Here is a 12040-nt window from a genome sequence, read left to right as displayed (position 1 = left end):
AAGTGTTATAAGCACTTTACCTATGTGAATTCATTGAATTTCCCCACCTTCTGTCTGTGTGAGCTCAGGCCACTTTCTTTCCCTCTCTGGGCCTCATGAGTTACATCAGCCAGATGGGGAAAAAGCAATGACAACCTCATTGGGATGCTGTGAGTCTTAAAGAGTGGGTGTCAGACTGCTTTACAAACTGTAAAGTCCTGTACAAGATTCGGTATGTATTCCTTTTTAGTGTGTTTGCATATCCAGTGAGACCTGGGGCAAGAAACTCACCTGAGCCTTCGTTTTGCAGCCTGTAAAATGAGGAAGCAGTGTTAGATTATCTCTAATATTCTGTGACTTCATCTCTCAAGGAACAACATCATGGTCCAAAGCAAAGATAAAGGTTTCATCTCCTGTGCCAATTCTAGTGTAATAGGGAGAGCAGTCTTAGCAGAATGAGGAGCAAACCCCAGGGTCAGTGGGAAAAAGACTGTGATTGATTACTGATAGTTGTAATGGCCATGGGATGCCACAAATGTGGTGCCTATGTCTTATAATAGTCCAAAGGAGTGAATATCTAATGGTGGAATTTAATATGCAACTCCCAAGGCCTTAGCTTTAGCAGCTCTGCCCTCCTTGGTGGGTCGCCATAGTAACCACAGCTGGCTCTGCGAGATCACAGGCATGAAGAATGGGTCCTATTGATGAATCCTGATTGGGGAGCGGGGGGCATGCATGTGGCCTTTCCTAGCAGGACAGCTGGGCATGGCCATCGTGCTGCCATCTGTGGACTTTTGCCTGCAGAGAAGACAAACCAGAGAGTCAGAGCAGTGTGTGCACGCGTGTGCGTGTGTGTATATGTGTGAGAGTGTGTGTGCATGTACGTGTGTGTGTGTGTGCGTGTGTGCATGGTTTGGGTGGAGTGGGGCAGTGCCACCAGCTGGAATTCAGGCTTTGTCTAGGACCAGCCAGGCAAGGCTATCAGAAGGCCTCCAATTGGTTTTCCAAGTTCAGACATGTCCCTGAGGCTCTGTGTTTTGCCTGTCTTTGTCCAATGCCTGCCCAGCCTCTTGCGTGGAGCCATGGACGCTTAGCTTTGAGAGAAATCTAAGCATCCCAAATCCAGTGCCTGAATCATTCTCCAGCACCTGAAGTCCTCAAATACTTCAAGTGATGGGAAGCTTGCTCATTCCCAGGGATCATTTATTTTTTTCTTAGGAACTTCTTCCTCTGGTTGAGCTGAAATCTGTTTTTATCTCCCCAACTTCCACCTCACAGCCCTGGGAATCCTCCCCAGGGCCAACCTGTAACAGTGGTGGGGCCCCAGCTACAAATACTCCAAGGGCTATGCTACCAAAGAGAAAACAGATCTGTAGCTTTGCAGCTGGGCCCCACCACTGTTATCAACTTTACTTTCTTTGGATGGGTCTCTCTCCCTCTCTCTCTCTCTCTCTCTCCCTCTCCCCACCCGCCCTCTCTTTCCCCTTCCTCCCTCCCCTAAGTTTGAAAGGATGGTGAGAGAATATGGTAGAGGTGGTGGAGTTGGGGTTCTGGTTCAAAGCAGGTCTAGTCCCAGGATCAAAAAAGCCTTGTCCTCTAACCTTTGTGGGGCAGCTTGTTGGTATGGAAGGAACGTTGGCTGTTGATTGGCCAGGCCTCGATCTAAATTAGGCATCTGCCATTGTTCAGCATTCTGTGACCTGGACATACCTGGTCATGTTCCTTCCCTTGGTAGCTCTATCTCTAAAATTTGAATGATGATGCCTATCTCAAAGGGTGACTGGGAGAGTAACAAGTAACATTCCTGGCACAGAGCCAGCCTCTGGGTGTATAATATCTTGCACTCTGTGGCTGCCCAGTGGCAGAGGTTTCAAGGCCACCGCTCTGTACCTGCGGTTCCCACATCTTGCTGAGCAGGATTATCGGGGGGTGGTGGGGGTGGGGAGAGGTATCTTTAATTAGCTCAAGGAAAGTTAAGAAATTCCTAAACCAAATTGAGTTTAATTTTGAAATAGATAACATTACTAGCTACCAAATTATCCTATATAATAAAAGGGCAATATGCAAATCGACCGAATGGCGCAACTACCGGTCGCTATGACGCGCACTGACCACCAGGGGGTAGAGCCTCAGTGCAGAAGCTGCCCCCTGGTGGTCAGTGCACTCCCACAGGGGGAGTGCTGCTCAGCCACAAGCCAGGTTCATGGCTGACAAGTGCAGTGGCGGTGGTGGGAGCCTCTCCTGCCTCCGCTGCAGGAGGGTGGTAAGGAGCGAGGGGTTGAGGGGTTGAGGGGTCCCGGACTGCGAGAGGGATTTCCGCCTGCCGGACACAGGCTGGGCTGAGGGACACCCTCTCCACTCCCCCCAGTGCAAGGATGTGGTGCACCGGGCCTCTAGTAGTGTTATAAGCACTTTACCTATGTGAATTCATTGAATCTCCCCAACAACCCTATGTAGTAGGAACTATTATTATCCTCATTTTATGAAGAGGGAAATTGAGGCACAGAGAGAACACATAGCAAGTACCTAAGGAGCTAATATTAAAAACCAGGTAGTTTGGGGCCAGCCCCATACTCTTAGCAATGATGATTTACTGCATCTCTGAATTAGACCAGTGATTCCCAAACTTTAGTATGCATCAGACTCACCTGGAAGGCTTGTTAAGACACAGTATTTCTGGGCCCACCGCAGATTTTCTTATTCAGCTAAAGAATTTGCATTTCTAACATATACCCAGGTGATGTTGATGCTGCTGGTTCAGGGACCCCCACTTTGAGAACAACTATTGGGGGTTAAATGGACCCACCTAAATCCAGACCTGATTTTCCCCCCCTCCCTAACCTATTCAGGCTCAGGCATGGGAAATAAGGGCTGATCTCACACAGAGGCAGAAAACAAGCCACAGTAAGAATCATACTCATTCTTTCCAAATGCCTCAAGCTTTGGCACATGTCTGCGATCTCATGTGGGTCTCATAGTAACTCTGTGAGTTAAGTGGAAAATGGATTTTTCCTGCCATGTTATATTATTTTTCTCCCATTTTAAAAAGGAGGAGGTTTGGAGAACTGACTGGGCTATTGTCTTGCGGGAGATTATTTTGGGGAGACTGGGGCTAGCACCTCAGCTTGCGACACACCGCTGCAGACGTTCTGGACACCTCTGTGCCTTTCCCCAAATACCTCCCCATCCCCAGGCTATGATCAGAATCTCCTCCTTAAAAATATTTTTCTTTATAAATAAACTCTTGTAAAAAGCATTTTTCTTTAGCTTAAGTCTTTGCCGATTGTATCAGAGAGAATAAATGATTTATACCCCAGTGTAAACGATTTTCAGGTGTTTTCTTGAGAAGAGGGTGATTAGAATTCTCCCCTCTTGTGCCCCCTTCAGGCACTTGTGTGTTTAGATGTCTGTGAGCCTCTTGAAGGAAGGCCATGCCTGACTGAAAGAGGCACCAATAGATGCCTGTTGGAATGAATGAATGAATGCGCGAACTATGTTAATCTCCTTGCCCGTTTTTTTTAAAAAATTTCTTCCCCCCCCCCCCCCTTTTTTTTTTTGGTGTGTGTATGTGTTTGTTTCCCAGTTGTTTTTTAATGTTTTTCTTTGTTTTTTACTGATTTTTAGAGAGAGAGGAAGGGAGAGAGAGGAAGAGAGAAACATCAGTGTGAGTGCAAAACATCATTTAGCTGCCTTCTGCACACCCCCTACTGGGGCTCGAGCCCAAAATCTTTCCACGCACGCACGGGAAGACGCCCAACCAACTGAACCACAGTGGCTAGGGCTCCTTGCCCATTCTTCCCAGAGCAAGCCTCTCTCCTCTAGCAATCCTACCATTTTACCCAGCGCTCCCTGTGCTGCCTCACAGTACAGTCAGTCTCAGTTTCTTTTCTTCCTGTCCAGTCCTGGAGTCAAGCATCTTAGCTTAAGCCTTAAGCAGTGGTTCTCAACCTTCCTAATGCCGCGACCCTTTAATACAGTTCCTCATGTTGTGGTGACCCCCAATTTCATTGTTACAAATTGAACACAATTAAAGCATAGTGATTAGTCACAAAAACAATATGTAATTATATATGTGTTTTCCGATGGTCTTAGGTGACCCCTGTGAAAGGGTCGTTTGACCCCCAAAGGGGTCGTGACCCACGGGTTGAGAACCGCTGGCTTAAGGGAAGCCTTCCCTGCTCTTCCTGAGCAGACAGGGCTCTGCTTCCCGTGGGCTCCCTGGTTCCTTGTTCATCTAATCACACTGTTTTACCAGTACCTACTTACTTGGCTCTTTCTCAGCCCTTAGATAGTGATGTCCTGAGAGCTGACATTGTGCCTTTTTTTTTATTGTTTAAAGTATTTTTTTTAAATATATATTTTATTGATTTTTTACAGAGAGGAAGGGAGAGGGATAGAGAGTTAGAAACATTGATGAAAGAGAAACATCGATCAGCTGCCTCCTGCACACTCCCTGCTGGGGATGTGCCCGCAACCAAGGTACATGCCCTTGACCGGAATCGAACCTGGGACCCTTGAGTCCACAGGCTGATGCTCTATCCACTGAGCCAAACCAGTTAGGGCTATTGTTTAAAGTATTACAAATAGTAGTACATATGTCTCCTTTTATTCCCCATTGACCTTCCCCTGGCCTCCCCTACGCCCCGGCAAATGCCCTCACCGCACCCCCCCAGTGTCTTGTGTCCATTGTGAGATTGTGCCTTTTACACAGGTTATGAATGCATAGCAGGCACTCAATAACTAGTTCTTTCTGGGAAGCCATTTCCCCATATATGTCTGACAAAGCTATCAAGGGACAGTTTGTGGGTGATTAAGGTGACATCCCCGCCTGTACAGTGATAGAATATTCAACGTAACAGGAGCTGGAAAGTTATCAGAAACCAGGGCAGCCCTTTTCTCCTGCCTTTCGGTGGCAGCTTGGGTCTCATACCTCTTTCTACATATCTGCTTTGCTCTTTTTCCTTTGCACATGGTGGGCAAGGTTTCCCAGCTTAAGCACGTTCAGTCAGTTCGCTAGCTTCCCAGAGCCCAATTCCAAACTCCTTGGAGAGAGAATCGAATTGGCCTACTTTGGTTCAAGTGTCCACCCTGGTCCAGTCAACGCTGGAACAAACAAGGCAGCAAGGGTTCACCTCTAGAGAAGAGGACGGCAGTTTTCAGAGAGTGGATATCGTGGGATGGAAAGATTCCCCAAAAGGCATCTAGAGCATCGACCTAGTAGACCTCTCAGGTCCGTGCCCAGGACTTTGCAAACTGTCATTCATTTAGGTAAACAATGTTGAGCATCTTCTGTGTGCTAGGCATACAGATCTACCTTCTAGAGCAAGTATGTCAAACTCGCAGCCCGCAGGCTGTATATCTTGTTTATTTGGCCCGTGTTAGCCTTTGAGTTTGACATGCCTGTTCTAGAGGGTTTTCTAAATCTCTTTGGAATTTGTTCACATCTTTACCTTGTACTGTCTTTTGGAGTGAAGGCATCGCGCCTTAAGTTGATCACCTCTTAGCTTTCCCTTTTCAAGTTTCAAGGTGGGGATCAAGGGCTTTGGTGGACAAGTGTCTCCCCATCCGGGTCTTTGGGAAGTATAGAGATGTCGTGTCCTTTCTCCTGGGTCTCCCCAGTAAAAAGAGTCTTAGTTCCTTAGCTATTCAATTATGACCCATCTCCCGAAGTCCTTGACTTTCTTTCTTCAGTCCTGTGATGGGTTTCCACTGGCTCCAAACATGAAAGTATCTCAAGTTCATACTCAGGGAGGAGAATATTAGGTTTCTAATCCATATAGGAAAAATATCCAGGATTTGATGGACCTTTTTAGCACCAGCAGCAGCTGCTGATCATGATCATAGGTTCTATTCATTGAGGACACACTCTGCTTAACACCATGTAAACCCTTTATGTGCATGATCGCCTACAAAATAATCCTCATACCAACTCTGAGAGGTGGGCACTGTTTCCTTTCTTTTACATATAGCTGGTCAGGGAGCTCAGAGACAATAGGCAACTTGCCCAAGGTCACACAGCATCTGGACAGTGGAGCTGGGCTTCAAAACCAGACCCCCTCCCTCCAGAGGCTTCCCACATGCCAGAAGCTCCCGAGAACATGCCGCAGGGCCTCTAAGCTCTGCCCCGTGCATGCCCTCTGTGAGCATTGTTTACAGTCCTTGCAGACACCATTCCAACGTGTTTGCTAACTCTTGTCACGTTGCAGTAACTCTTTGGAGATGAAACTCTGATCCCATTTAGTCGCTGGACAAAACAGGTGGGGCTGAGGTCAGGGCGGGGCCGTGGATATAGCACTGTCATGGGGCACCCCTGGAAGCCCAGCCTTGCTGCCTGCCCACTATTTGACTCTGGGCATGGCCCTCCCCTCTCTTGGCCTCAGATTCCTAATCTGTGGCTCTGTGGGCCCTTTGCAACCCTAACATTCCAACTTAACTATATATCTCATGAGGGTTTCATGAGGTTGGCAGCTTCCATGTGGGGTGAGCTCACCTAGAGCATGGGAGGCCGGCTTCTTACCTTATCTTCTGGCCTTCCCCAGTCTGCTAGTTGTCCTACAACCTCTGAACTTGGACATGGCCTGATGTCGTCCCACCAGTTCTCTCCAGTGGGGTGTTGAGTGTGTCCCCTCTGATCTCACTGCCCACCCATGGTATCCCACCTCTGCCTCCTCGTCCTCACATGGCTGATTACTGAGCCAAGGATTTTGGGAACAAGCATTCCCCCATCATGTCTTTTTTAAAATATGTTTTTATTGATTTAAGAGGAAGGGAAAGAGAGATAGAAACAATGATGTGAGAGAATCATTGATCTGCTGCCTCCTGCACGCCCCCTACTGGGGATCAAGCCCCAGACCCTGGCACGTGCCCTTGACCGGAATTGAACACGGGACCCTTCAGTCCACAGGCCAACGCTCTATCCACTGAGCCAAACCAGCCAGGGACCCCATCATGTCTTTCGAGAATGTATAGATGTCCACGTTCTCTCTCTGGTCTTTTGCTAAGCATTTTGTACATATCCATAAAATCATTAATTCCCTCAGCAACTCCTTGAGTCCACAGTATCATCCGTACTTTGCAGATCAGGCGTCCAAGGCTCAGAGAATATAACAGATTTGTCTAGGTTGACACACTAGTTAGTGCCAGAGTTGAGAGTCAAGCCAGGCCTAGCATATCCCACTACACTACACGTCTCAGGATCTCGACGTTCACTCAGCCTGCATTGGAATCGGGGAGAAGCTGCGTTCCTCCTGGAGTGGGGGACTGGTCCATGGTTTTCTGGGTAGAAGAGGGTGATCTGTTTATGTTGAGGGAGGTTGTAACGGAGAAAACTATTTTTTTCCTTATAATATATTTTTATTGATTTCAGAGAGGAAGGGAGAGGGAGAGAGAGATAGAAACATCAGTGATGAGAGAGGATCATTGATTGGCTGCCTCCTGCACGGCCGCTACTGAGGATCGAGCCTACAACCCAGGCATGTGCTCTGACCAGGAATTTAACTGTGATCTCTTGGTTCATAGGTCAAACCACTGAGCACACCAGCCAGGCTGGAAACTCTATATGTTTGTTTGGAGGGTGGGATAATGGAGTCAGGCACCCCTCCCAGCTGGGCATGCCTGAACCTCTGTCCACATTTGCTTCCAGATGCTGGAGGGAGACCAAGCCATCCTGCAGAGAATAAAGAAGGCTGTGCGAGCCATCCACAGCTCTGGCCTTGGTAAGTGAGCTTGCTCGATGCCCAGCCTGGCCAGGCAGCCCCTTCCCCAGCCCCAGCCTGGAGCTAACTCTGAGCTCCCTTCCCTATCTCCACAGGCCATGTGGAGAACGAGGAGCATTACCGAGAGGCCGTGGAATCCTTAGGCAACAGCCACCTGTCCCAAAACAGTCACGAGTTGTCCACCGGCTTCCTGAACTTGGCCGTGTTCACCCGCGAGGTGGCCGCGCTCTTCAAGAACCTGGTGAGGCCCCTAATCCCTCCTCAGGCAGCCCCAGCCCAGGCTCAGGGTAAACCTCGTGGACTAAAGAACCTGGCCAGGAAAGGGTTGGTTTCCACCCTTCTCCCAGGTTGTCACTGACCTCTAGTCTCCCTTGACCTCTGACCCATGACCTGAGATCCGTTTCTAGTTCTGACCTGCCTGCATTCTTCTTCTCTGACGTCTCACCCACATCTTTTCTCTTTGTCTCTCCCCCTTCCTTTCTCTCCACCCTCCTCTATGTCTTCTGTGGTGACTGCCCTGGAGCAGAAGGGGTCTCTCAGTGGGGAAGAGACCCACCGAGGGAGGGCACACTCTGGGGTTCCTGTTTATGCCACCAGCAATCCTCAATCCTCTTTGTCCTCCGCTTTCCCAACCTCAAAGCCTACACCCTGCCTTGCCTCAACAAGCCTCTCAGCTCTGCAGGGGGCCCAGTGGCCTCAGGTTCCTTCCTGAGACTGCCTCCTCCTCTGTCCTTGAGTCCCTGCCTCAAGGCCACCGAGGTACAAGCTCTTCCCGGTGGAGGCCTGATTCTCAGTGTTAGCTTCTTAATCCTGGAGCACAGCTCGGTGGGGTTGGTTGTACTCTTGTCCCCAATTCACAGGCCAGGAAACTAAGACATGAGTTAAGCAATTGCCTGAGGTCAAATAGCTGGATTTGAACCCAGCTTGTCTGGCTCCAGCGTCTGACCACAAGCCTGGCTCTGCCCCCTCCCAGGAAAGCCCCTCGCCCTCCAGGCTTCCTTGGACCTGCTCTAGTGGCTGGAGTCCCACCAGTGCCCTCCAGGGCTTGCAGGGTCACACCTCCCAGAAGCACTTAGTGCAGTGATGGCGAACCTACGACACGCGTGTCAGAGGTGTCACGCGAACTCATTTTTTTTGTTGATTTTTCTTTGTAAAATGGTATTTAAATATATAAAATAAATATCAAAAATATAAGTCTTTGTTTTACTATGGTTGCAAATATCAAAAAATTTCTATATGTGACACAGCACCAGAGTTAAGTTAGGGTTTTTCAAAATGCTGACACGCCGAGCTCAAAAGGTTCACCATCACTGACTTAGTGGTTAAGTACCTGGATCTCGGGCTTAGGCTGGGCCTCGAATCCCTGCTCTGCTGCTCGCTAGGTGTGTGACCCTGGGTGAGTCACTCAGTCGGCCTGAGCCCCAGGTCTCTGCTCCATAAAACCGGGATAGTGATGGCACCCGCCCCACGGAGTTGTAATGGGGATCACATGAGTAAGGGCTCAGTGAGTGTTACCTAATATTGCCATCTGTCATTATATCTCTTTGTGTAGCATGGCCTTGCACACTGGCCTACACACAGAGGCCTTTCTGTGTTTGAGTTGAGCTGAATTAGTGACCTCCTTTGTCTCTACCTCTCTTTCCCTTCTGTCACTCAAGCTGATGTGTGCTGGGGGTCTTGGTCTGAGTAGTGCTGCCATGGTTCCGAAAAGGAGAGATCAGCATAGGCCACAGGCAGGAGTGGTCAGGAAGGCTTCCTGGAGGAGGGGGGCCTGGGCTGTACCGTGAAAGGTGGGCTGAAATATTAGACAGGCCATTGAGGTTGCCAAATAACAGAAACTGAACCCAAACGAGGTTAATTTTTAAAAGGGGAATTCATTGGCCCCTGAAACGGAAAGTCCAGGAGTGCTACTGGCTTTAGGCTCCTCCTTTCTCTTTGATAGTTTCTCCTGTCTCTGTTCAGAGTCATATCTTATTAGGAGAAAGATTGCATCTTTCTTTAGGCTTTCTCCCATGGCAGAAAAGTCCCAGAAGGGATCTGATTGGCTGGCTTGGGTCACGTGCCTGTTCCTGATCCAACCACTCTGGCCCAAAGATGGGGTACTCTCTGGTCAGCTCTGACTCAACTCTTCTCCCCATGTGACCACAGGGGAGACTGGGGCTTAGACTGAGGCCTCCAGTCCCTGCTCTGCTGCTCACTAGGTGTGTGACCCTGGGTGAGTCACTCAATCCGCCTGAGCCCCTGGGCACGACAGGAGGACTTCAGAGAGTCAGAGAGGGAAGGGAGGGTGCTCCTGGCAAGAGGACAGAGATGGGACTGATCGTGGATGTTCCTGGGGCAGTGAGGTGCTGAGGCCGCCTTTAAGGGCTGCAGCTTTTATGGGAAGCCGACTGCACCACCCCCTTCTACCTTCCCATCTTTGCATCTTTCTCTCCCCTGCTTCCTTGACCCCCAGCGATGTCCTTTGCCTCATGATGCTTCCCTGTACTCAAGCCCCTTGGGGCTGGGCAGATGGTCACTCAAGGTCTCTGCTCTTTCCAGGTTCAGAACCTGAACAACATTGTCTCTTTCCCGCTGGACAGTCTGTTGAAGGGGCAACTAAGGGATGGGCGACAGGTGAGTTTCCAGGTGGAGGGGAGGAAGGGTACCCAGAGGTGGTGAGATACTGCAAGACAGGGGTGGGCAGGGGACCACAGGGGAGGCCAAGCAAGGCGGTCCCATTAGAAGTACTGACTCCATATTGCGGATCCTTGGGGGACAGGAGCGCCTGGCTCTGGGGTTAGCCCGGGATGGCCGGCCTGCTGCCTGCCAGGGCCCCATGTGCAATAGTTCATGGAATTCTTACAGCCTTAGGAGGGGGGTCCTGTAGGTACTCTCATCCCCATTTTGCAGTTGAGGAAACACAGGCCCAGGCAACCTGCTTACAGTTCACACAGCCAGTCAGTGGAGGGGCCCGTGTGGGCCCTGGACTCCCGACGCCCAGCCGTGGCTGCTTCTCTGCACCGGCAGCTCCTGGCTTGAGGCAGAGTGGAGCTCCAGAGGGCGGCAATCATCTCCCTGGAAAGGCTGCCCTGGACAGGAGCTGTCCTCCCCGCAGAGGCTTCCCTCCTTGCCCCAGGCTAGACTCCAGATTGGGAACCACCCAAACCAGACAGGCAGCTTTTCACCTGGCTGACTGGGGCACCGAAGCCAGGGCTGTTCTGAGGGTGTGAGCAGCTGGGCCCCGGGCCCGGCAAACTAGGCCAGGGACCAGCCAGGCCACACTGGTTTGCTGTGTGACCTTGGGTAGGAGACCATAGGGGACGCTCTTTAGCTTCTCAGTGCTTCTGTCCTCTACCAAATATCAGGATGATCTACACCAGGCAGGAGAGAATGGTGGGGTAAAGTTGGGGTAGGGGGGGTCTGACCTCCATCCTCCCCACCTTTATCCTCATGGTGATCTCTATCATTTGAGGGCAGACCCCCCAAATCTCCCCACAGCCCGAGCCTGGGCCCACCAAACCCAATTGATTCTTGGCAACTATGGGAAGAGGTCGTGTGGGAGAAGGGGCTCAGCCCTGAGAAATAGGGTCAGTTTCTACTGGGGGTTGGGGGCAGGTTTACAGTCAGGGCTATGGGGGCAGGGGCTGGTTGGAGTATGGCTTGAACAGCATAGAGGAGCACAAAAGTGCAGGGTTCCCCTGAAGGAAGCAAAGTGTACTGTTGATTGCCCACCCCAGGTGCCCCTTTGGGCAAATTGTTCTTTTTAAACCACAGGATTCCAAAAAACATCTGGAGAAGGCGTGGAAGGACTATGAAGCCAAAATGTAAGTGGCTGCAGCCAGTGGTTTGTCCAGGAAAGTGACCTTATGTTGCAACAGGAGGCTGGATTGGGGAAGAACCTAATGCTGCCGGGACATGTCCCCCAAAAGCACATGACATCTTGCTAAAGGCGGTTACGGGAAGTGGGGTGGTTGTGGTGGGGATGGTTTATGAGCAGGCCTCACTGGAGGCTGGGGGTTGAACCACAGACCGCCAAAAGGGAGCTATTGTGAAGGGACCTCGGAATGCTGCTCTCAGAGACCCCGCTGCTCGGTGGTGCCAGGTGTGCAGAGACAGAGAGGAACGACCATTTCCTGAACATCTCCATACACTGATCATTTAACCCTCACAATCACCCAGCCCTGTGAGGGAGATGTTAGTATCCCAATGAGCAGAAAAGGAGTTGCAGGCTCAGAGAGGTTAACTTACTTTCCCAAGACCACACAGCTAGGCAGATCTTGGGTTCGTGTTCCTTGATCCTCTTTCTGTAATACCAAGTGGTATCTATAAACATTTAATTGGAAGAGAGGAGGAAAGGAAGTTGA

The 12040-nt window shown here is 50.2% G+C and overlaps 1 protein-coding gene across 1 annotated transcript in view; it reads left to right on the top strand.

Annotated features, from left to right (window-relative positions):
* The window catches only part of ASAP3 (ArfGAP with SH3 domain, ankyrin repeat and PH domain 3), a 48636-nt gene that overhangs the window by 17193 nt on the left and 19403 nt on the right, over nucleotides 1-12040 (top strand). Inside the window, 4 exon segments of the mRNA XM_070404330.1 lie at nucleotides 7622-7694; nucleotides 7790-7935; nucleotides 10236-10310; nucleotides 11451-11500. Coding sequence (XP_070260431.1) covers nucleotides 7622-7694; nucleotides 7790-7935; nucleotides 10236-10310; nucleotides 11451-11500 — 344 coding nt within the window.

The sequence above is a fragment of the Myotis yumanensis genome, unplaced genomic scaffold, assembly GCF_028538775.1.
Source record: "Myotis yumanensis isolate MYYU_CA2020_CCGP unplaced genomic scaffold, mMyoYum1.0.hap1 SCAF_2, whole genome shotgun sequence".
In the NCBI taxonomy this organism is placed as follows: Eukaryota; Metazoa; Chordata; class Mammalia; order Chiroptera; family Vespertilionidae; genus Myotis; species Myotis yumanensis.
The sequence above is the reverse complement of the archived record's forward strand: the minus strand, read 5'-3'. Positions and strand labels throughout refer to the sequence as shown.